General features: G+C 38.4%; 3 protein-coding genes across 36 annotated transcripts in view; 2 read left to right on the top strand and 1 right to left on the bottom strand.

Moving 5' to 3' along the window:
• Positions 1-8726, top strand: part of map2 (microtubule-associated protein 2) — an 84930-nt gene extending 76204 nt beyond the window's left edge. For 28 of the 32 annotated variants that reach the window (XM_078939894.1, XM_078939905.1, XM_078939913.1 and 25 more), the window contains 3 exons: positions 4354-4435; positions 6489-6601; positions 6919-8726. In XM_078939894.1, the coding sequence (XP_078796020.1) occupies positions 4354-4435; positions 6489-6601; positions 6919-7140 (417 nt within the window). In that variant the 3' untranslated portion in view covers positions 7141-8726. Of the gene's footprint in view, positions 1-4353; positions 4436-6488; positions 6602-6744; positions 6831-6918 lie in introns of all 32 variants that reach the window. The other 4 variants (XR_013652884.1, XR_013652887.1, XM_078939891.1 and 1 more) reach the window with 2 other exon arrangements.
• A 1000-nt stretch (positions 8727-9726) lies between these two features.
• myl1 (myosin, light chain 1, alkali; skeletal, fast) lies at positions 9727-16296 on the bottom strand. The gene is made up of 6 exons (XM_004081699.5): positions 15981-16296; positions 15378-15405; positions 14002-14145; positions 12565-12738; positions 12385-12462; positions 9727-10283 (listed from the first exon to the last, which is right to left on the bottom strand). The coding sequence occupies exons 1-6, from the start codon at positions 16104-16106 to the stop codon at positions 10255-10257; spliced, it is 579 nt and encodes a 192-aa protein (XP_004081747.1). The 5' UTR covers positions 16107-16296; the 3' UTR covers positions 9727-10254.
• An 8475-nt stretch (positions 16297-24771) lies between these two features.
• Positions 24772-25286, top strand: part of cps1 (carbamoyl-phosphate synthase 1, mitochondrial) — a 52249-nt gene continuing 51734 nt past the window's right edge. For all 3 annotated transcript variants that reach the window (XM_023950954.2, XM_023950956.2, XM_023950955.2), the window contains exon 1: positions 24772-25086. In XM_023950954.2, coding sequence (XP_023806722.1) covers positions 24961-25086 — 126 coding nt within the window. In that variant the 5' untranslated portion in view covers positions 24772-24960. The remainder of the gene's footprint in view (positions 25087-25286) is intronic.

The following is a 25286-nucleotide window of genomic DNA, read 5'->3' on the forward strand; positions in this document are numbered from 1 at the left end:
ACACTGTCAAACCCCCGTACCGTGACGAGAACAAATGAAAGACTTGATTCATAATACATGAATTAGGTTTATCTGCTCATTTAAAACAAAATGATCTACATTCATTATTCATAAGGCTTCCTTCCATCACTTTTGGACCATTTAGCCTGAAAAAGTAGCAGAATGAAAAGGAAAACTGGAGTTTCAGCTTTACAATGGCTACTTAAATTTTTTTCCTAAATACTTAAAAAAAAATCAAATCATGCAATGCTATTTTACTTTTGTATACAATTTGATGATCACACAATCATTACATGTTAAACAGCGTTCGTTTATCTGGGGTAATTTAGAAAATTACTCCTTTTCAGACACTTTGTGCTTCCCTTTGTCTGTGAGGATTCTCCATCATTCCGGGTGTTTTATTGCAGGATTCTGTTATTCTAAACCAGGCATGTGATGCGCGTTCAAGAACGTGCTTTTTGGATGGTATTCACACTTGACTGTCACTAACCAAGACTAGCATATGTGAATCTTTCTCCAGGCTTTTTCCTTCACAGCACTTTTCTGATAAATGAAAGACTTGCGTCATATAATTCTAGTTGGGCACAAACTGCAATTATTAATTTGTCCTCTGTGATCAATGTTGAAACGGTTGGCACATCTGTGATTTATAAGGGATGCTATCCATAAATCACTGCCTAATCCAAGTCCCTGATTGGTCACAGTTTATCTGGTTTAACTTTTTGCGTGCGTTCAGTTGCCACGCATTTGTACATAGAGCCCGAAAACAAACTTAATAAATTGCGTTGTGACGTGTGGATCAAGAATTTTGAATGCGGAAGCCCGAAATGCGCATTCACGCATTTACGCATTTACTTAGACTTTTCAATGGAAGTGGTCGGTGGAACACACATTTCCGAGCCTGGTGTGAACGTAGCATCAGAGAGCTGAACCAACAACTTAAATGAGCAGCAAAATGTCTTCTAGAATAAACCTTTAAAGTCCAGCCGCCCTGTGATTTGTGCCTCCCTGTCAACTCCAAGGTTGTGGTAGTTCCCTAGACAGCTGCTGCTGATGCAGTTGTGAGTCTCCCTGCCAGCCTCACTGTCACTGACCTGCACACTGGTTGTCCTCTTAGCAAAACAAGGACCAGCACATGCCAGCAGAGACCAAACACAGAGGCTCCTTGGTGTGGAGGAGAGTTCTGCGTGCCATCTCCTTTTCTTTTTGTCTGCTGGCAGCACACAGTGTGACCTGGACCCAAGATCTGCTGGTACACCACGTCACTGGATCACATGACACTTTTTGGTGTTTTTTTGAGAACCACTAAGAAAATAACTGCTGATTAAAATGTTGCTAAGAAGACCTGAAGATTGTCGCCTTGGAGCAATCTTCTTTATCACACTTTTCTTTAAGTTTTTAAACATCTGGGTAAGATGCCATTACTTTCTCTTTATTTTTTCATAGATTCAAATTTTAAACAAGAAGCTGGACTCGGGTCATTTGTCGCTATCAAAATGCAGCTCTGAGGATAATCTGAAGCACTCTGCCCGCAAATCCAATGTATGTAAAGTCAAGTTCTGAGACTAAAGAGATAGTTCCTAGTCAGGTTTGTGTTTGTGCATAGACGTGTTCATGTAGTTTCTGAGTGACTCAGTTCTGTATCATTTTTTTTTTAGTAGCCTGATCCTCCTTCTTTCCCCTGCTTTTTAAATTAAGTGTAATAATCACTGTTAAAATTCATAATTGGGGTTTTGCTTCTGATAATTCTAAACCTTGATGATGGTGATTTAGGAATACATAATTATGTGTTGGGTATTTTAGTTTAGTATTTTAGAAGTAGGTTTAAGCCTTTTTGTCCAAACAGTTTTTTTATTGTATTTTTAAAAAATCTTTTTTTTATAAAAAACAAGATTGCTCAGAGAAAACAAATTTGTTCTTTTAAAACTCGGCTAAAGCAACAAATGCAACCAATGCCTTTTAAGAAGTTTCTTTAAAAATATGTATATATTTTAATAGCAATTACTTTTTCAAATATGCGGTTTTTAATTATTAAGAGAATTTCAGAGACATAGGCCCAACTAATTGAGGAGTTTTCTCAGACAGATACATTTAATGAAAAAATTATCTGATTTGTCAAACTTTTTTTAGCATTTTGACTTTTTTCCTTTGATTAACTTTACATATCAAAACATATCAAATTTTGTATTTTTTAATTCTTGCTGTAGATTAGAATTTACAATTCCATTTGCAAATACATTTTCTTAAAGCAGAACCAAATTTTAAGGAATACTTTATGTAACTGAAAAATACACCCCCATTCATAGATTAAAAGGGAAATTACCTTCTCTGTTTTCCTTGTATTTGGTACATTTTCAAATCCGCTTTGTAAACCAATGTGCTGAATCCTTCAGCTTCTCCTTATAGTTTTTGTGTGACACTCAGGGGCCTGAAAGCAGAGGGAAAAGGGAAACTGGTACTTGAATGTGTCCAGGTCTCTGATTGGTTACATTGCTGTGCATGCGTCATGCTGTCATGGCTACGTCCTTGATTTGGTTCTGTATTTGAAAATGCAATTTTAAATCTGTTTGTAAATCTGTCATTTGCAAGTTCAGTCATGAAAACATTTGCAAATGCATTTTTTTACATCACATTTACTATCAATTTAAAAAAAAGAGGCAATTTCTCTTTTAAAGTGCAATTTGCAATGTGAATTTGTAAAAAAAAAGACTTGTTGAATTTGAAATTTATATCTAATTCACAATTGATAACTGAACATCATAAAGCAGTTTTGCTTTTTTTTTTAATTAGTGATCTTTTCCTCCATACAGTCAGAGCTGGACAAGTCAATGTGAAGTCAGTAAATCAGAACATCCTAAAAGAATATCTAAGTTTTTCAGTCATGCTTTCAAAAGATGCAGTGGAGTCATGTGATGGTGGAGTTAAGTGTTAAAAGTTGTTCATGGTGGAAAGAAAGTTAGCTTTAAACTGAAACCTCAGGGACTTGGCTGGAAATCTGTCACACGTTGTGCACTTCGCTAATCTAGTGCTCCATCAGAGCTGGTTCAGCAGCACATGCAGGGATGTATTTATCAGGAGAGTGAATGTTTCTGCAGAATGTTTGTCCAGAGCAGCAGGGATCACAACAAACAAACCTGGATATCAGGAGCATATTAAAGCCTTAGGAGCGCGCCAGTGTTCACATCTGCTGCTGCAGGGTTTCACCTCCAGTGTGAAGCTGGATTTGCCACTAATCGGGATATGTTGGTGGTCAGTTGTCTTTTGCTTCTAAGCCTTTCTCTCCCTCCTTTGTTGTGTGTCGAGCATTCACTCCACAGAGCGAGTGCTCTTCTTATCACTCCTCTTCATCGACACCTCTTTTACCAGGCTGGTTTGGGACTTGTGATGCTAAAGGATCACTGTCTCCTCCTTCAGCACTTGACAGAGACACGAAAGGCCTGTACTTCTGCAGATGTGCAATTTGCTAACAAGCAAAAGTGTCTGTGTGGCAATTTGGTGACTCACAATTCGCCACAGTGGGAGGAGAGGCACACAAAGGGGTGCGAGACTGGTAATGAAAGGGTCCAATGCAACTTTGGTTCAACATAAGAGAAGTGCAGGAAAGAAGCCTCAAGGATTCCTGTTTTTAATCAAACATTGCTGGAGTTTAGTCATAAAATATCCTAACTCATAGAAATTAACGGTATAAATATATCAGTATATTTTTGTGAATATTTTTGCTCATTTATTTCATTTCCTATTGTACAGGGATGCATCTACTGTTATTGTATAACAGGAAAAATGAAGCATAATATGCAAAAGAGGCACAACTTACAGCTTTTCCATCTTTTTTGGCAAATGTTTTGTTACTGTAAAATAGTACATTTAAGGTTAAAACTCAATTCCTTCTGTCAAATTGAAGTTTGTCATATCTGATGACTAGCTAAATCTCATAACTGCCTTCTATTATGACAATTTTTTCTCTGCCCATGCTTAATCTCATTTGACACTTAATAATCACTTATTTTTGTTTATTTAGAATCTTTAAGCTTTGAAGCTTTAGATTTTTTTTTGCTTAAATAGGATTTTCTTAAATCCGACGTAATGCTTTCTAAACAGGAAGTGGCTGAAGTGTAGCGCTTGCAATTTTCCTCAAAGCTGCGCACAAAGGCTGTTATGTAACGTCAGCTTCCGGCCGGCTAATAGCACACAGTTAGATAGAGCTGTGTTGAAAGGAAAGCAACGACAACTTTTCACTCCCATTAGAAGCTGTAGTTAAAGTTTTGTAAGTCATAATGGCTTTTGAGCAAAGAGGAGTTCAGATGGAGTGTAGACTGTGATAGCTGACCCTGTTTCCTGTTGTGTCTTTTACAGGTGCAAATTCAGAACAAGAAGATTGACTTGAGTCATGTGACCTCCAAGTGTGGCTCTCTAGACAATATACATCATCGACCAGGTAATGTATAGAGCTGAGCGGCAGTGTAGTCACAGGCACCCGAATCGGGGTTGACCAGTACGGGTTTCTAGGTTGTCTGGGCCCGTAGAGGGTCCTAGAGAGGAGGGGCTGCGGCTGTTGAGTTTTTCCATATTTTTTTTTTACATGGTTTCAATGAAAATCTTTAGATAAACAGCAGTTTTGGCTGTTTACGGGACAGATAGTGCTGATTAAAGGGGCTTGATACAGAATTCAATCTATTTTGAATTTTTTTTTTTTAAATTCAAAAAATAATATAAATGATAAAATAAGTTACAACTTAGACAAATCTTTGTTTACATTTATTTTTTTTAAACAGAAAAAGTACCAAAGAAATTAACCTTATTATACTGCTTAAAGTTTCAAGTTTCGTTTGTAGATTTACTAGAATAGAAGTTGATAGCTATTAACATTTAAAAAATAGGATTTAATATATTAAAGGTTTGTTAAAGTAGTGGCCCAACCTAAAACTTACGATCAAATATTAACTAGTATTTCCGAGCGTTATCAAAAATATGGATGTACAAACATGTAAAATATGTATATGTTGGGATTTAAATACTACTACTACTAATAATAATAAAAATACTACTACTACTACTACTACTACTACTACTACTAATAATAATAATAATAATAATAATAGTGATAATAATTATATTAATAATTTATTTTAAGTTATAAACATCTGGATAAGTCACGCCTTTTTATTAGTGGAAGTTTTGCGCTAACCAAAGTAAGACAAAAATGTTTCCTACACAAACAACAGTTAGTAACGAAATTTAAAACGCATTCTTAAGAAGTTTCAGATGCAGTATCACTTATTTCCACAGATTGTACAGATTTGTTGATAACAAAACAAAAGTATTTTGCATGCCCTGAGAACCAGTCAGCTGTTGCTCCCACACGCTTTAGCATCCAGTCGAGCTGAGAGAACAGCAGCAGTGGAATCGAGTCATGGACTGCATGTGGATTGACAGCTCCACGGGTCTGTCCACAGGTGGCCAACTGTGGGAGGTGTTTCTTCTTCCTGGCAGCATTGCTGTGTTTTGTGCCGTTTTACCTTGGTTATGTGAGTGTGAAGCGAGGTGCTGATAAATTGGGTTTCATGAAACCTGCAGGGAGCTGTAAATGTAATTTAGGTTGTGGTGGAAAGGTTTCTGACTCAATGAAATGAGCCGGAAATGACAGCTGTAGGGTTAAGGATGGAAGCTTTAAAAAAAACCCACTGCACTTTTGTTTACTCATCTTTAAATTATACTTCACGTTGTTTTTCCGCTGTATCTGAAATAAGACAACATTTCAAAATAAAATCCATAGGCCTATAAGCAAATTTTTGTACAGCTTTATGTGTCAAAAAAATAAAAAAAAATTAACACTTGTATGCATCAAATATAAGTCAATGTGTTAGTGTTTTCTTTTTTAAAAAAAAATGCCATAAAAAGATAAACTTTATTTAACTAATTTATTTAAATAAGTTCAAACAAAAAGTGCTTTGAGGATGTGGAGTGTTCTATCAATACAAACTAAAATCTGGAAATTGAAATGCTCTCAGTTCTAAGGAAGCGGCTTCTTGTGTTTGCAGCTCCATCTGCTGGTGTATATTTTTAATAGTTGTGTTTTAAAATGTAATAAATGTGTTTTTGGTGTTTTTAACATGTTTAGCATTGTTATTGTGATAAAGAAATGAAGCTTAAAATTGTATTTCTGAGTATTTCTATATTCAATTTGTTGTGAATCTGAAGCAGACGAAAAAGTTCCTCTGAAAAAAAGCTTGTAGTTGTAACGTAAAAACCACAATCGACAGGCCACAAGCTGATGGGATATCATTGGAGTCCCCACCCACAAATCATTGGCGAGTTTGGCTTAAAAAACGGTGTCCTAGAAAGCCACAAAAGTTTTTTGATTTTGCCTGAAAACTGCATTATCAAAATTAAAAGACCACTGGGAACGTGTTAGTAATAGATCAAAAGAGGATTTGAGTGGGTCTTTAGAGCAAAGTTCCAGTGTTTAGTTTTGCTCTGCTTTTTCCTAGGGGGCGGTAATGTGCGCATAGAGAGCGTGAAGTTGGATTTCAAAGACAAAGCCCAGGCTAAGATTGGATCCCTGGAAAATGCTCATCATGTTCCCGGAGGAGGTCGCATCATGGTGAGTGTCGGTGCATTTTCTACCAATGCATTTTTTGTGAAAACATGTCAAATTTGTCAAGTGGGATCTAAAAGCCATACCAAGATTTTATTTTCTGGTTTGTGTGATCTATGTTTGACTTTTTCTTTACTTCAATCTGTTAGTTGAAGTTTATGAAGTGAAGACAAAGTAGATCGCTAATCTTTTATGAAAACTTTACCCAAAGGAATTTCATACATAGTAACGCCTGGTAAGTAGAACAGCCAGCAACTTTTTGCAGCCGTTCTAATGGTTAAACTCTTGTCTGATTCTCTCATTGTGCCACCTGCCTTCATCAGATTGAGAGCCACAAGTTGACATTTCGGGACCACGCAAAAGCCCGGGTGGACCACGGGGCAGAGATTGTCGTCCAGTCACCCGGCTTGTCCGGCTCAGTGTCCCCAAACCCCCTTCGGCAGAGCCACCTGTCATCTTCCGGCAGTCTCAACATATTGGAGTCACCACAGTTAGCAACCTTGGCCGATGACGTCACTGCAGCCCTGGCCAAGCAGGGCTTGTGAACACTGATGTCTGGATTCTGCATTGCAACCCAACCACCCACACCCACACCCACCAAACTCTGATCTCTTCTCCTGCTCTGACCAAGAAGGCTGCTCACCCCCCACTACAAGCTTAACTTTGGCCTCCACACGTCTTTATTTTGTGATCTGTCCTTCAACTCTAAGAGACTTTAGTTAAGAGCTGCTGTATTTAGATCTATTTATTGTATTCATTTTTATTTAAAAACCGGCTTTTTACTGATTCGATGGGTGTATCTCCTTTTTTGTTGTTCTCGCTGTTTTAGTTTGAAGTTGTATAGAGGTCTATGAGACGGAGCAGACCAATCACCGGCCTTACTGATTTTGGATCAGTGTTTTAAAGAAGCTACAGCCTTTTTTTTCTACTCTAAACATCAGATCATGTGACCTGAACGCCCTTTATCCTCCTCAGTAAACATGCATGGACACCAGATCACTTAAAAAAAACCAAGCAACCTGCTGCAAGTCATTCTTGTCATTCAGCAAATATTTAACACGTAAATATATAAATATATATAAATATATGTAGAAACATGTATAAACTACAAGTTATTTGCCATCTACTGGTCCTTGAGACGTTTTCAAAGGGAGTAAAAAGACTAAAAACAGTCTGAAACTGTATTTGTGCAACAACTAGGTCATGTTATAATGAGCATGTATGGATTGGAATATCCAAAAGGCTATTTTGTATTAAGAAAAAAACTGGATTTTAGTAAGTTATTTCCTCATTTATTGGACAAAGGCCAACAGAGTTCATGTTTTGTAGTTGATAGTTTTACAGTGTAATGCTTGGTGACAAATGTCAGACAGCTACTGTTTGGGAATGTAGTCGGTCCTGTCAATCGTCGGTGGATCTGCGCAGCGGTTCAATGACGATGCCAGGTTCTTAGCTCACGAAACACCCATCCAGAGGAGAAAAGCTTTTAAGGTTTGAATGTCTTCACGGTGCAGGACACATCTCTGCCGGTTCGGGCTGACGTTGCACCAGTCAGGACTGACTGCTGTCTGAGCCGCAGGGAAAGATGCTTCAGTGTGTTATATTTAGCGAGAGATGTTGTGCGTCTGCTGGTGTGCGTGCCTTTGGGTGTATGTGTGCGTTTGGTGCAGATTCTGTTTTAATGAAGGACAGTGCAGTATCTGAATGTGTTTGCTTCAAAGTGTGGAATGACGCAATTAGACAAAAAAAGAGAAAAAAAAGGAAAAATCTTGAAACATTGAAAAAAAACACTCAAAAAATAATTGACTGTATGAACTCAGTCACTTTTTCCTGTTATATCTTTTAGGATACAGTGTTTGGCTAAACTAGTTTCTTCTTTTAACAGTTTTGTGGTTAGTCTCGCCTTCTGCCCTTCTGCTGCCTAGTTGCCCCGCCCTCCCAATATGGAAGTGTTTGTTTGCTTGTGTGTTTTTCCTGCATCTCTCATCTCTGTGTGCACCTCTCCCCACTTCCTGCTCCACCCACGGCAACTGTAAATGTAATTAAAAGGTTGAGTAGTTGTATGCAGTTTTTCTCTTGTTGATATGGCACCAATTACAATAAGTAATGACAATAAACTGACAGAAATTGATTCTAGACTTTCGCCTTTTTCTTGACTAGACAAGCAAAGGAATATACTTTGACATTTACTTTCATTATTTAGTCTAGATTGTCTGTTTGTTTTTACATTTTAGAACAAAACCACCAATTCACTGACACGGATCCGTTTTAGGAAAACCTGTTTGTTTGGGCTGCACAAGAGGTCAGGTAAGTTGTCCCCTGTCAAAGGAACTGCATCTTCAATCTAACATAACAAATTTTGATACAGACCAAACAATTCTGCTTGTAATGTTCTGAGTTTTGTATAGGATTTCATTTTTCTTTCCAGATTTTTCATAAGACAGGCTATTTTTTCACATGTGTAGCTGAGACAGGTCAAAGACCTTTAGAGACAAGGTGTTTTCATTCAATATTGACCATTGTGGTTACCATCGTATTGTGGGCGGCCCCTTTTCTTGCTACTGCTGAAAGACACACTGAGAGTCTGATCTTTCTGACTCAAAAAGTGACAAAAATGAAAATGGACTCATGCATTAGTTGCTTCAAAACTTCAGTCTTTAAAAAAAAAATCTCCCTAAAGATGAATGAACTCCTTATGCTTATTTTTCTGTATGGACTAAAGAAAAGCGGTAGAGTGTGGGTTTTCCAGCAGCCTTTTTTTGTTCTTCTGTAGAATCAAGCTAAAAATCTCACATTGCTTTGTTATTTTTGTTTTGATCTATCTATTTAGAGCTTAGTTCAAGGATAACTGCCTTCAACTAAGCAGTTACAGCTCTTGTTTTAGCTGTAACTGTTGTAACACTTTCAGGCAGTTTGGTCCGCTCCATTTCAAGGCAAACCATCCCAAAAAGATAAAAAATGTACTCATATTCTTCAGCCAACCAAAAAGTTACCCACACCATCCTAATGTGAAAGGACTTGTAAGAAATTAAGGATCAGTTGAAAAATATAACATTTTTAGATCTGCTAAAACTACCATTTGATAAAACATTCTACACTCAATAGAGTCAAAAATTAAGAAGTAAAAAAAATGGGAGTGTGAAGAATTTATTGGGAACTTGCAGAGGATACAATAAGTTAAGACTCAGGGATGGGTCGGTGAGGAGTGGATTTGTTTCCATGGCCAGTCTCCTTGGCCAGTCCGGTCACTTCTTAGCCAGACAGACAGTAAGTGGGAGGGGATGGTCACCATAGCTCCAACTCCCCCCTCCATCACTGTTCCTCTGTGACAATGAAACCCCCCAAATCAGCCTGGGGAACTTGGATCAAAGATGAGGACATCGTAAGAAAATCGTTACAGCTCCCCCAGTGGCACGAGGAAAACAGAGGGGAAAAGAAAGCAAAAAAAAAGAAAAAAAAAAAATCAAAAAGCACCATTTGGACAAAAGAGGAAGAAAAACGTGTTGGACAAAACAAAAGAAGTGTTGAGAAAAATGAAATCTCATAGTCCTTTGTTCCCCCCTGCTTCCCCAGATGGTACGGGAAGCAGCGAGTAGATGTCGCGACACCATGGGGTCTGCATTTATTCGGTGCTCACCGCGGCAACGGTGGCGGGGTCCTTACACAGACATGATGTGCTTGACAAAGGCTGCAGATAAAGAGCCCAGAGAGGGAACATGAGTGAGTTCAAAAACAAGAAATAAAGAGACTTCCATCATTCAATTAAAGCATCTATAACACATGTGTCAAACTCAAGGCCCGGGGGCCAAATGTGGCCCTCCATGTCATTTTATGTGGCCCTTGAGAGCATAAAAGATTTTAATTTCTTAAAATAAAAAATAAAAAATGGTGTGTATTTATTCATATCTAGGGGAAATCGGACTTCAAATATCAGATTGGGCAACTATACATTAGGACTTAAACACTGTCCATATAAGCTAACCTCACAGAATCAAATTTAAAAGAATTTATTCTAGATTAACAAGCAAACATATGTCTTTGTATGCAACTACAATTGTGACTTTAAAATGTTATAATAAATAAATAATGAGTTATTTAACATTAAGGAGTAGTTACATTTATTTTTAATTACATTTAGTTACATGTATAAGTTACATCTGACCCTTTGAGGACAACCACAATGCTGATGTGGCCCTCAGTGAAAATGAGTTCGACTCCCCTGATCTCTAAGAACAAAGGTTGTCAAGAGCCATTTTCAAGCTGCATCCATCTACCTGGTAACCATGAAATAAATACGAGTTAATGTTCAACAAGAAAGGAATTTCACTTAAATATTTAACATACTTTAATGCTTAGAGATTTTGTCTTTATTTCTGTGCCTAATTACCAACTTATTTTACATATTGAATTTCACATTCCTTTGTAAAATAAACCAAATGGTAGGTGCTGGATGGTTCAGTTGGCTGCGTGTAGAACTGGCGCATGGGAAATCAGAGTTCATGTTCCAGGGGGCGCGATGAGATTCAATCCAGTGTGGGTACTTGGGTGAGACCCTCTACGCCAGGGGTGTCAAACTTATTTTCACCACAAAAGCATAGTGGTCGTCCTCAAAAGGCCAGATATAACTTATACATGTAACTAAATGTAATGAAAAATAAATGTAACTACTCCTTAATGTTAAATAACTTGTTTATTTATTTATTATAACTTTTTAAATGACAATTGCAGTTGCATAGAAAACATATGTTTGCTTGTTACTCTAGCATAAATCATTTTAAATTTGATTCTGTCAGGTCAGGTTATATGGACAGTGTTTAAGTCCTAATGTATAGTTGCCCAATCTGATATTTCAAGTCCAATTCCCCCTAGATATAAATAAATACACACCAATTTTTATTTTTTATTTTAAGAAATTAAAATCTTTTATGTTCTTTCAGGCCACATAAAATGACACAGGGCCTTGAGTTTGACACGTGCTCTACGCTAAATCTGTGCCAAAACCACCTGTGCAAATAAGTCCTTTCAGGCATCTCCTCTGAAGGGGGAGATGCCTGAAAAGCCAGGTGGCTTTGGCAAAGTCACACCAACATTCTGGTTATAAAAGATCAAAATGCTGATCTAAAACTTGAAGAGTTTACAATATCATCAGAAATATTGTTAAATTAGCATTTTAAAGTATGAATTCATTAGATAACTCTATGGAACTCCCATAAGGTCAGAATTGAGTTAGTATGTCCAAACAACTAAATACTGATCTCTTTTGCAAGTAAAAAACCCTACCTAGAACTTTAAAAGTTCTGTAAAGCAACATAAAAACCTTGTTCTGTTGGTGTTTTTTGTAAATCAAATTGGATTACATCACCAAAAAGTTTCAGTTTTGTGCTTTTACCTAAAATACATTCAGAACATAATAAAAAACTTAAAGGAATACATGTATTTTGTTTAAAACTGAAGTTAATTATTTTCTGTGAAATAATTACATTTGCCATGATGTAACTTCCTGATAACTTTTTTGCTTTTAGCAGAAGTTTTTGTCTCTGTCAGGAGTTCTACCTCGTAAGAAAGTGCAAACATGAAATTACTGAGCTTATTTCCAAAATAATTCATGACTAGTATAAATAACTGTGGTGGCATATTTTATACTATGATATAATCAATGATGATTTATTTAGATTCTTTCAATCTTTGCTGTAAGGGGCTAAGAATTTTTCCTAGTCATATTTAGTGAAAAATGGTCTTAAAATGGTCAGTTTTGTTTTTCAAATTGGTTTTATCCATGTTTGACTTACCCTCATAATTGATACAGCCGTTCTCATCCTCTTGTCCTGCCATGAGAGCATCAATCTCAGCCTCATTCATCTTCTCACCTACAGGGAAAAAAACGCCAAAAATTGTTAAAAAGAAAACAAAAATCTATCGGGCACGTGCACCAATGCAGACGTGCAACAATAAAGGCTAAGATGCCTCACCCAGTGTTGACAGGACGATACGCAGCTCAGCACCCATCACTGTGCCATTGCCTTCCTTGTCAAAGACACGCAGACCCTCAACGTAGTCCTCAAAGCCTGCCTTGTTCGGGCTGTTGATGATGGTCTGCAGCATGGGCAGGAAGCTCTCAAACTCTACTCTCTTGCTGGCCATGTCTGAATGAAAGGACAAAGGAGTCGTCTCCGTCCTGATTCTGTTTAACACCATTACCATACCCCACAATAGCTATGTCTCTTTATCATTTATTCATGATTTTACCATAATCTTTAACAATAAATTTAAAACATGGAGAAGAAGCGATGCTCTAGTGCCCTCTAAAGGTCATAAGACCCAACTGTTATTCTCACAAGGGATGGTCATAATGGTCATAACTCCTGAGCTAGCTGTATCAAACTACAGCTTTGACCATGCTTCTTTTGATATATACAACCACAGAATTGACAAAAGGATTTTTTTAAATAAAGGTGAATGGAACAACTAAAAATATCAATGTTTGTTTTAACTGAGCAACTTCACTGTTGAACCTTGTTCCACACTTAAAACAATTTTGACAAAAAGAGCATGCACATTTTCAATCCTCAATAAAGTGGCAGCTCTTATATTCCTCTTTATGATTGTTTTCTTTAACAGACACTAAATCTGTACTGCATTGATGACATCCCAGCCCCACTTTTGTGTTGTTTAGCTTGAGGTTTGGTGTGTCCTGCTGAAATGACCTCAGATCTCTCAGGTTGAGGCGTTATCTCGATATCAGCATGTCTCTTGAAAATTTCTATTCATATCACTTTACATGAACAACAAATGTGGTTTCTACTGAAAAGAGGCACGTGTGTATGTTTGACTCCAGAATTACTCTGTTTTCTGAAAAAAATGAAAAAGCCTGACATTAATAATCTTTTTCATACAAATAGTTCTCCTAAGCAATCTGAAACACACAACTTAACTGTTATCAAGTGCTCAACAGTGAAGTTGCCCAAAATTTGCTGCATGTGTTGATTTCATGCATTTGTACAGTCTGCCTTGTGTGATACTTCCACAAACCTTTTTTTCTGTGGCACAAACAGGGGTTGTTTTTTTTTTTGTTTACATCTTTTCTCCATTTGTGGGGTTTTGTGATACCATGTTAATCTCACGTTGGCCTAAATCATCTGCAGTTTGGCCTTAAACCTTTTCTGCTAAAACTAGCAATGATTTTATGACAGATTTATACACGTTTTAACTAATTGCAATGCCCAAACTTCATCATTTTTCTGACTGAAGAATTATTTAGACCCTCTAGCTTTAGAATCTTGGAATTTCTCACTTTCAGGATCTTTTTCCACCCATATTTTAACTATATTGACATTGTTTTAAAATATCAAAAGAAAGAAACTCTGCAAAGAAACTCTTTTGCAGGGTTTTTTGAATGCAGCACCAACCTTCAGTGGAGGGGTTCCCCAGCAGTTTGTTCACCTCCTTGTTGGTGGGGTTCTGACCCAGAGCGCGCATGATATCAGCGATCTGGTTGTATGCCACCTTGTTGTCACCCACTCTGTCAAAGAGACCAAAGGCCTCCCTGTAGTCTGAATAGACAAAGAATAGGAATGACCATGACGATTTACTTTTTCACAGACTTTGATGATTATGTGTGACTGAGTTGGTGCTGTATGACTCAACAGTGAAGCAGATGGACCATTTTAAGCCTTTATTAAATGTGTTATGTTATTTTCTCTCATGTAGCAGGAAATTGATAGTTTTTCTTTTTTTTTATTCAAAAATGATACTTTTTCACTATTTTTTTTCCTACTCCTGCTATAATCTTGCATTCATATTGGGCTTTAATCATCGATGAATCTGTTTTATATTCAGAAATGATAAAACATAACAGTGTTTGTCTTTTAAGTTTGTCACTCTTCACAACTGGATGCAATGTCTTGTCTTTCACTGCGCCTGCCAGCAGGTGGAGGCAGTTACTCTGCAAACTGTCAGGGGAACACAAGACATCTCAGAAGGTAGGGGTATTATTGGCTGAATGGACGGACTCCTGTTGAGCTCCATCAGCCCTTGTACTATTTCTATCTCAGCTGTCTCCTTCTCTCACCACGGGGCAATGGGGCTCTTTTAAAAGACCACCTTGGAATTGATAAACATAGCAGAGAATATGAACCCCCTCCTTTTAAAGGCAAGGCTCCCTGTGGGCTGCACTGAGTTAAAGTAGGGAATGCTGACTGCAGTGTAACGAGCCGCCTGCTCGGCGACAAGCTTGCTCCTGCAGAGCAATCAGCGGCACACAGGTGTTGGTTATTGTCGAACACTGTCATCCCATTGAGTCTAGTGAAAAAGGATTTCACTTTTCCTTCACATGGTGACTGTTACTAATTGGTAAAGCCAGAACCTCTGAGCTAATTTTACTGATTAAGTCTATTTAGCAATGTTTTTTCTTTCCAACTGTTTCAAGAATGACACCACTATCCCTCGTATTTAAAGGTGATTACATCTTTCATTTTTTTCCATCAATTCTGAAAAATGCCCCTCATTTGGCCACTCTCAGATCTTCCAAGACATTTGATATTTTCCTGGCACGTCAAAACATGACGCGATGGAGCGCCTGTCCTAAGCACTTCAGCACCTGTTGGGGAATTCACTAAACTATTGTTCAATTACACAGCCCCCTCCAGTTTAGACCCAGTTTAGAACGATGATTAACGCAGAGACAGCTTTGTGAGACCACACAGCAGGAGATAAGGAAGGACGCTGAGGCTTCTGTGTGGTCGAAGTGTCGTGTGATTGCAAAGGTGGGAGGCAAAGTACATACCTTCAATCTGGTCTGGGCTGAATTCTACCTAGAAGCCAATACAAAGCAGCTGTGTCAGAAAAAAATGTACAGAGCAGCAGGTTTGATTTTGATGTGTCATTAAACAAAGCAAACATTTCCCTTTGAAAAAACCAAACAAGCCAAACTCAATTTTACTAAAGCTAATAAACTGCAATGACATGTTTAATTTGCATATGGGGGCATCAGGTTTTAGAGGGGGAGGGCGGGGGCATCTCTATCTGCATTAACGTGTCCACATTTGGTATGTGTGCATTGAGGGAGCACAGCAGTCGCCCCTGACTGTCCAATCCTGAGAAGAGCTGGGTGTAGTTAGGTCATGGTGAGCTGTCCATGGTTCTGCTGCTTCTTTGCAGGAACCTGAAGCTACTCCCACAATGCAATATCTGCTCAGAGATGCTCTCATGAAGGTGGAAGCCCAGGGAAAGTCCTCATTCCAATGTTTCCCCTAAAAGCTAACTGGAAACCGGCGCAGACACAGATGCCTTCTAGTAAGTGCAGTCATGCAACTCTTAGTGGAAGCATCCTGTCTCTTCCTGCGTGCCATATGCCCCCCTCCAAACAAAAGATCACAGGTCTTTGTACCTTGACGGCGGACAGGTCGATGGCGGGCGCCGCAGCGGGTGCGGGGGCCGGTTCGGGTGCTGGTGCCGGTGCAGGTGCGGGCTCAGCCTTCTTGGCGGGAGCCTTAGGATCCTTCTTGGGTGCCATTTTTCACTTGATAGAAGAACTAGTTTGGCCCAGTAGCAAAGACAATTCCCAGTTCGGGTGACACTCAAGGAGTGGTGCACAGATTGGAGGGGACTCAGAGCAAGAAGGCACCCTCTGGGCGTATATATATGAGGCTATTTTTCCTCTTACCCCCCATCAAGGCTGCCCCCGAGTGAGGATTGGATAAGGGGTGGGAGGGTGTGTGTGCGTGGATGTGTGGAGGGCTCCTGTCTAAACATGGAATATAAGGTTGCAGGTCAGAGAGCGTTAATTTACGCCACATAGCTCTAATCAAAAGTGAAAACACCGATCATGGCAAGGAAGGTCAGCTGCGTCTCATCCAGAATGCGCCCCGGACGCACCGCTGTGTTCTCCTGACGCACAAACTCAATCCATCCGGCGAATGTGCCATAAGGATGTCAACTTTGCTTCAAAATTTTTACATGTTATATTATTTAATCTCGCTGATAAATGTCATAAATTCACTAACTGTCAGTCCTGAACCAGCAGTCAGGACAGAAAGACAGACGCATTTAATCCGTCTTTTATAAACTCCCACTAAAGGATTAAATCACAGCTAAGGCATGATAAAAAGGTTGGTATTATGTCTCAGATTGAATTTAATGAGAAAATGTTGAACAAGTCAATAAATGTTGTGAAATGTTTGTTGACAAATGCACCTTTATGGCCTTGACAACATTTTGAAAAAAGCAGCAGAGAAAAATTCAGTTAATATTGGTCACAGAAAAGCAAATGTTTAATTAATGTTTGCTAAAATGCACACCAGACTTTGTTGGCAGAGCAAACAGGTGTCTTTTGAATCTTATTCTATGTTTATTGCATGTGGTGCAGCACCTGTGTGCAGTTTGTGGTTCTGTGGGCAGCCCCTCCACCACCACCCTCAGGGCGGATGTGACGCAAAAGCACAAGGAGACAGAGCTCCAGAGCAGCTTTCAGCTGCTGATGCCAGTAACTCAGCCAAGGCTAAGAGAGCAAATTCTGTCTCCTTAATTCTCGTCTATATCCGTCTTTCAGACCCAGCGGTGCAGCCCCACCTCCTCGCCATTCCTAACCAAGATGACAGAGCTCAGTGACGAAGGACCTGCAGAAATTCTTTCACCCCTTCTCACCCCGGTCCCCCCCCCCCATCCCCCCCAACAGTATGCTTTCTCTGACCCTATCTCCGTGAGGGTACGCCACAGAAAGCCTCAGTCCCTTAGCTGTCATCTGAGCTCACCCCTGGCACCGCACCTCATCTTCTGTCTCTGACTTCCCTTCACTCCCTCCCCCAGCAGAAATTCTGCTCCAGAACTTGCACCTGTGCTGCGGTTCAAACTGAGTTCCACTACAGACTCTTAATGGATTCAGCAGCATGTGGAGAGGAGCTGTGTTAAAATAGGATGGCAGGCCAGCAAATAGAAGTTGAAAAACAAAAGTTACAGAACAGTCTTTAGAACTTGATGGATGTGTTTTTTTCTGACAATGTTTACTTTTTCCAAAATGAGAGTTCCTGTCACAAATAGTTACACAATGTTACATAAAAGTCTTTCATTTATCAGTGTTGTTGGTAGGGGTTTTTACATCAAGATGGCAAAACGTTTTAGTGGAGAACAAAGGCTTCCACCTGTTTACTGCAGGACACGCCAGGGATTTCTCAGGGTCACATTGTGCAGCGAGCCCCCTGTGGTGAGCACAAGTGCTGTCTGTGAAGCACTTGGAAATTTAGATTCAAGAGTCATGTGTCGTTATTTTATTAATTTTCTCCTGCTGTTCTACTAAAGCAGTAGTTATTTATGGTAAGAACATTTTAACGATTGAGAGAAACTATTTCATTTGCTGCTTGTGTCTCCCACTCCTAAGGAATCCTGCTGGTTCATTCTGACAAACTTCTCTGATAAATGCTTGTTTCCATCTGCTTTATCTTAGGCTTATCTCACTTTTTAATAATCAGGTCCCTTCTGGAAAATTGTGAAGCCTCTGGATTTTAATTTTAACAGCATGAGAATGTCTGTTAAAACTTTCATATCTTATTTTGCTTTAACCCTTGTGTTATCTTAGATGACCCCACCCTTACATTAAAGTGTTCGCCCTACCATGACAAAGGTGTATAAAGGTAGAAAGATTTCATGTTATCCATGGACACCAGTGAAGATCACAAATCATTGAAGAAAAAAAGGTTCAACGCACTGTCTAGTGGGTCTAGATGACCCAACTCCCAATGTTAAAGTGCCTAGGATAGCACAAGGGTTAAAGGGGGCCTTGTTCCAGTTTTCTGAGGTTACAAACCTGTTTTTTTTTTTGCTTTCTTCTCATTTAATTCATTATATTTGAAATGTTTGAAAATTCACTTCCAAATCATTTTTTTGACTTAAGAAAAAATATATAAGATAATAGGAAAATAGGTACTTAAAATCTTAAAGTGTTTCTTAGATTTATTTCCTTTGTTCTTGTCATGTTCTACTTTCAGGTTTTCGTCCCGACAGTCGCATAGGTTGAGCCTGGTCATCTCCCTTGTTTTTGGCATCTTCAGGGTTCTTTATTTATTAAATGGCCTATATAATGAAAAATCTACTTTTTGAGTTTTAAGTGTATGATAATGTTAATCCCTCACTATAAACAACCAAACAAACACATTTTAAAACTGGTAAGGCAGTTTTACTTTCCCTATAGGCAGTTTTTTTGTTTTGTTTTTTTATTTAAAGAAAACCTGCAAATGGGGTAAAAATTATTTACTTCTGTCTATGAACTTGTTTATACAGTAAAAAAAGACAGCAATTTATTGTTAATTTGCAAAAGGTCTCAGCAAGGACCCATTGCGGGAGAGGAACTACCAACCCCTGTGTCTAATCTGAATTTTTGGAAACAAAAATAAAATTCCAAGATTTTTTTTCCTTTCCTCCAGTCTAGTAGTTAGGCTCAACACCTCACAGAATGTTGCGGGTCGTTTGCTTTTTGTGTGCTAATTCTTTACTTCAGGTAAAGATGATTCCATTTTTGATTTTATTTTTTGAGTGATGTTATAGCAGCCTTTAAAACACCATCTAATGATTACAAGTGCAAAACAATACTGATCCATTTATATCCATGTCTGGAAGAGGAATCATGGTGATGTGATACTTTTTACGTAGGTTGGGTTCCTCATGACTTTTGGTCATCTGCAAACACCGAATGCTGAGGGACTTACCCTGTTCCACACAGCCCTTCATAATCTCACCCTAGGGATTTTTAGCCACACAGATTCCCATAACAGTTTCCTTGCAGAAGGGACTGTGTGTAGTCTGCATCCTTCACTCCTCTTAAAATCATCCCTGAAATGTTGATGGTATTTCTATTACGTATTTGCACCGATCTAAGGAATTTATTTCAAACGCACAACCTAGAAGTTCACCCGTTAAACAGTTAAAAGTGCAATTCCCATGGAGGTGAAATGACAGCTTTGAGAACCAACATTAGAGCACTCTTGCAATGAGAATGATTAATGAAGGATGAGGAACTGGAGCTCAGGAGGGAAAAAGGTGACGAGTGGAGCGTGGCGTAAGATTCCAGCAGAGGTAGTCTCCCTGTTCACTGACATTTTGCCTTTGCGATGAGCTGCTGAGATCTCCAGAGAATAAAATGACAGGAAGCTTTGATGGCCTGTCTTTTCCTCCAAACGGAGGTCACTCCGCCATGTGTAGTGACTCTGAGTTTGGATGAGAGTGGATTTGAGGACTCTAGTCACATCCACCACCTTCCTTTTTAAACCCTGAGTGCTTCCCTCCATGCCCTCTATCCATGCCAAATGGAATGGGGCTGTAACTGAGCCTGGGGGGACAGATGGTTCCTATTTATAGTCCCTAAATGGAGGTGTGAAGTTTCTTGGGATTTCTAAGAGTTGGGGGCCATGGCTCCTTAAGGGGGTTGATGCAGCCACTGTGGCCTGCGTGATCTCTTTCACTTACTCACGCCTCCAAAAGCCCCCCCACATCATCCACAATGGGCTTAGACCGGGGCAGGCTAAACAAAGCTGCACCTTTTAAACTGTGGCACCTCATCCTGACAAGATATGTGACACCAGCCAGAAAGGACAGTCTCCCCCTTCTTTCCATTTAACCGTTCTCCAGTTGTCAATCTGAAGGAAAAAGTCTTGTTGCACCAAACCTGTCCTAATGGGACACAATGGGACATTGAAATAAGATTGCTGACACAGTCTGAGGCTAATCTTGTGTCTTGACAGCACACGCGGCAGCAGTAAATCATCTGAGGCCATTTTAAAACCAGCGGAAAACTACTACATAAGTGAAGAAATGCCCCCCTTGAAGAAATACATGTTTAAAACTATTAAACTTTGTTTATCTGTTCATCCTTCACAGACTTTCAGAACCCCCACATCACAAGAAACTGTAGGTAACTCTTAAAGCCAGTGCTGTGAACGTCCAAGGCTACACATAGGCATGAGCAAGAGGGGGAAATGCCCCTCTAATGCCGTGACTGCCCCCCCCCAATTGTGATGTCCCACAAAAATCCAGTTTTAACTGAAAAAATAAAAAAACAAGAAAGAAAAACAAAAAAACAAACAAGAAATTCAACAAAAAATAAAAGACAAAAAAAACATAAGGATGAACAGGCAGTCAGATGGTGAAATAGACAGACATAAAAAAATAAAAATAAATGCAGCTTCAAATAGGGACAAACCAGGGTTCTGCTTTGGCTCTACAGTCAGGAAAAGCCTTTAAAATAAAACGTTATTGACACATCAAATAGATCAAAGGAGAATATAGGAACCCAGATTCTCTATGCCGAATTTTGACCAAACAAGGACTCACATTTGGCGTTGACGTATGGATGACGTCCCATTGAATGTACCGTACTTAAGTACCGGCCATTCAAAAATTGAATTGGTTTGTTCAAAAGGGGCCCACGTCCACAATTTTTCAAAAAAGAGATTTTACATATTCTATGGTCTTCAAGGGAAAAGCTATCTGATTATGTGCAAAAAAGTCCCAAGTCCGTTGTAATGTATTGACCATGCTTGACATTTAAAATGCATTAATGCAAATTACTTGGCTTTGCCCTCTCTTACATGGGTTTTGCTTTATCCCATAGATGGCAGCACCCCTGTTTAATTCAAGAAGGGCCCAAGTCCAGAGAATTTAGTTTGCCAGTCCTCTGAATTGTAAAAGTGAGGTGCTTCATATTATAGCATTTGTAAGCCATGAACTGGTTCTAAATCTGGGTAAAGTATTAATCATTTGGTGTAGCCTCCCTTTGAGCTATGCAATTAAAATCATTTCCTAGAAAAACAAACCTCTTGGACTTGGGCCCCTTTTGAACTAACCGATTCAATTGATTATGTAGGAGAAATTAATAGCTGTGGTTTGTGCCCGGTTGGAATTCTATGACACCAAGTCATATATCGGAATAGAGCTGTGAAAGAATTGTCTGAAGCAAGATTCACAAGATTTTCACGCCAAACTTCTTCCAACTGTTGGAGGCGGACACGCGTTAGTAAAAAGTATAAAAAGAAGAAGCCCCTCCCTGCTTGTCTAGTGTGAACAGCAATATGGATGCTCAAGATCCTGCTTTTAGCATGTTTTAAAACACGTGTCCGTTGCTTTATGGCTGTTTTTTTCCTAAATGCATCGATGCATGTATTTTTATGTACTTAGGTTTGAGTTTTTGCAGTATTAAAATATATTCTGAAGCAAAAGCAGAGGGGCACATACTTGTTTACACACAATTAAAAAAAATTCTCTTTGTTTTTCATTTATGTCACACATTTAGGATTAATTATTTTTTAAGCTAAAAAGGTACCTTTTTTTGTTTTTGATTTCAATGTGATGCATAAAAATGTATATCTGTTTCATTATTTTACAAAGGATGTGTAAAAAGGTGAGTTCACTGACAATTTGAAAACACTCAATTGTTCCTTTCTTTGACTGAACAAACTGTCAGATAAATGCATCTAGACAGTAAAGAAAACAATAAGAACGTATTCCTCCATCCTTGAAAGCAGCCCTCTATTGTTTCTCTGCACTCAGGGGCCAAGACTGTGTTTGGAAAGCTGGCAGAAGTACAGCGAGGAAGCCAGCTTATCTATTTACGGTCTCTCTAAAGCTCAGTCTCCATCTGAAACTCTCACTTGGAACCGGAGACAATGTGGGATCCCGCCACTGAAGACAGGCGCGGGGGCTTGTTAAGCCTCAAATCATCTGATCAGTAAAGGAATGTCGAAGGCAGCTACAGGCGAGCACTGTGAAACGTACATCCATACATTGCAATGCACAGTTTTCATTTTGCAGCCAATCAGATTGAATTATTGATGACAGCATGTAATTAATTCAAAAAATGCCTTTTTTTGCTGCTCTTTTTTACTTCATGCTACAATCAAGTTCTATTATGTAAAGAAAATGAAAGTATTCTGTAAAATTTGAATAACATATATGAATACAAATCAACTGTGATATATAGTTAAAGTCAGTGGCTAAAACACAATTTAATTTTATAGAATCCCACATGGTCAAGGGTTTCTGAAAATCAACTGTGTTTTGGAACACTGGAACAGGTTTTCACACTGAGAGCCCACTTTCTAATAAACTACAATCCAATGAAACATTGACATTTCTAATTAGTTTCAATTAATAAAATAGCTAACCAGCAATAACATCTAATAGTTATACCAAGCCATAACGCCTGCTAAATAAAATATTTACCGAAACATGGACACAAGTATGTCATTTAGACAGTATTATGGCAGTTTCTTTTAGTACAGCTGGATCATTACACTCAACCACAAAAACTTCCTCTTAGTGTTTAGTTTCACTTAAATCTATTTGCCTTGGTAAGGATGAACTGCACAGGCGAATTAGATGGGCACAGTTTTATAATGCTCCAATTTGTCTGTTATCTAAATATACACATAGGATTTGATCTGTTTAGACAATGAAATAAAAGTGGCGTGGCAGCTGTCAAGCTCCATGCTCTTCTGCAGAGCTTTGACAGCCGGATGCCACGAGAAGCTTTTAATATATGGCCAGTCCAAATGTGCAACAGTAGTTTCCCGTTAAATGTGATGCTGCACAGTAGCAGGCTAAGATTTCAAACCCATGAATCAAGTCAGGGATGTTTGTTTTAGAAAAACTTTCATTCAATGACAATTTGACTGTATTTTGCAAAGAAATAAAAAAACACATGAAAATGTGAAATTGTCTATTACTTCTTTTCCTGTAAAAATAACCTCAAAGGTAGAAACATTTTGTTCTATAAAGATAAAAACATCATGATAGTAGGTGACATACCATATTGTAAAATGCCAAAAAATTAAAAAATGGGTACATTATTTTTAAAGAATATACGGACATCGTACCATTTTAACTGGGAGGTTAAGCCTTAGTTTGAAGTTAGAATTTGTTTATTTCAAGTAATCAAAACATACTGAAACTAAAGAAGACAAACAACAGACACAAATTTCTATACAAAGATATATCAAACCGGATAAATAGCCATGAAATGATTGGAAAATATACAAATGCATGCATTCACATGTAAAGAAATCTGTTAAAATGACTCTAAATCATAGACTTATTAGCCCTTATGCATAAAGAACATCACACATTGGAACTGTTAAATTTGAAGTTTGTCATAAGGAATTTAATTATTTACTTGAAACTGAGTTGAAGGAAGTAAATTTCTACCAATTTTGTTATTTTCATCTTTTACAATTTAAAGCAAATCAGATACTAAAACTGTCAAAAGAATTCTAAAAGCTATCGTAAATGCATCATATTTCTATTAAAACACAAGCAAATTTTTCTATCTTTCTTTTTTTATTTCACTTTAATATTTGACACAAGTACATGTGGAGTCTTTGATGCATTTCCCAAAATTGGCTCTAGGTGTCAGCAGCGCTCCACACAAAAAAAGTGTCTTCCTTTGGAGAGCAAAAATAAATGTTACTTATTAGGCTTTAACTTCATCTAAATTTTTAAAGTGTTTATACACACAAAGGATATCCAATGTACCCACATTTAAAAACACGTTCTTTAATAATCAAAACTGTAACTGCTCTAAAAGATGATCTCAACAAGAAGGCCATGCTTTCCAAAAGTCTGACTTCTAAATAGTATTTTCTGATGTGTTCAGGTCCTGCTTTTCCCCTCAGACTGCTGAACACAGCAGAGTGGCGGTCAGGCCGCTTTCTCCACAGAGAACCAGTCCCGCAGAGATCAGCAAAAACACAGACCACTCTAATCCTACCGCCATGCAGTCTGTTCACGGACAGCTTGCGTTTTTCTTTGCGGCCAATTGGCCTTAAAGAAAGAGTTGGTCAGATAGAAATGCACTGCACACAGGTTTGCAATAAGCAGCTTCAGCTATTTTGAGAGAACGTTTTGATTTCATTTTATTTTTAGATTAAAATGAAGCCCATTGACGCTCTACTTTGTTAAAGTGGACCGTAATGACAGTAATAACAAATTAATCCAACAAACATGGCAATGAACCCAGAATTCAAAGTAGCCTAATATAAGAAACTCTCATGTCAAAGGGACACATGTGAAAGTTTTAGATGTAAAGAGGGTGCAGCGGTGTTCTCATAACATTTTGTCTCCATTTAAACACATCCACTCTTCAAATGTACCCAAAAGTAGGCGTTTTCCTTAAAAGCCAATAGAAACACGGTGCGCTTGTCACGGTGAAGAAGCGTGGCGGCCGACGCGTATGAACGAATCAAACGCACACTTAACCTGACTGTAGCCGCTGCTAGCCATTCGCACACTTGTCTAAAAAGACAAGTTACATTTTCACCTATCAAGTTAAGTGTTGTCATTTCTCCCCCTTATTTCTGCATTTTTTTCAACTTATTGGTTAAGCTAACATGTCAAAGATCCTGCTCGCGTGCGGCGTTGTTAAATCTGTCAGAGTGGGATGCGTGGTGGGCAGAAACGTGGGGAGCACAGCGAGCTGGCTCCAGCTTCAAACTACCAAACGCTTCAGTTTGAAGGTAAGAGGAACACTCTGGAAATGTCCCAGTATTGCAGGGAATTATAAAATAAAATAAAATAAAAATCTTGCTTTTGTTTTTATTTTAAACAAGCGTAATTAGTAGGCAAAACGTTTAAAACAAACTTAAACAGCACTATTAAAGAATCGATAAAGTAATTAAATAAAAATATATACCCAATGAAAGAAAAAGTAATTTGG

Source organism: Oryzias latipes, chromosome 21 (assembly GCF_053564925.1).
Source record: "Oryzias latipes strain Hd-rR chromosome 21, Olatipes_Hd-rR_3.1".
NCBI lineage: Eukaryota > Metazoa > Chordata > Actinopteri > Beloniformes > Adrianichthyidae > Oryzias > Oryzias latipes.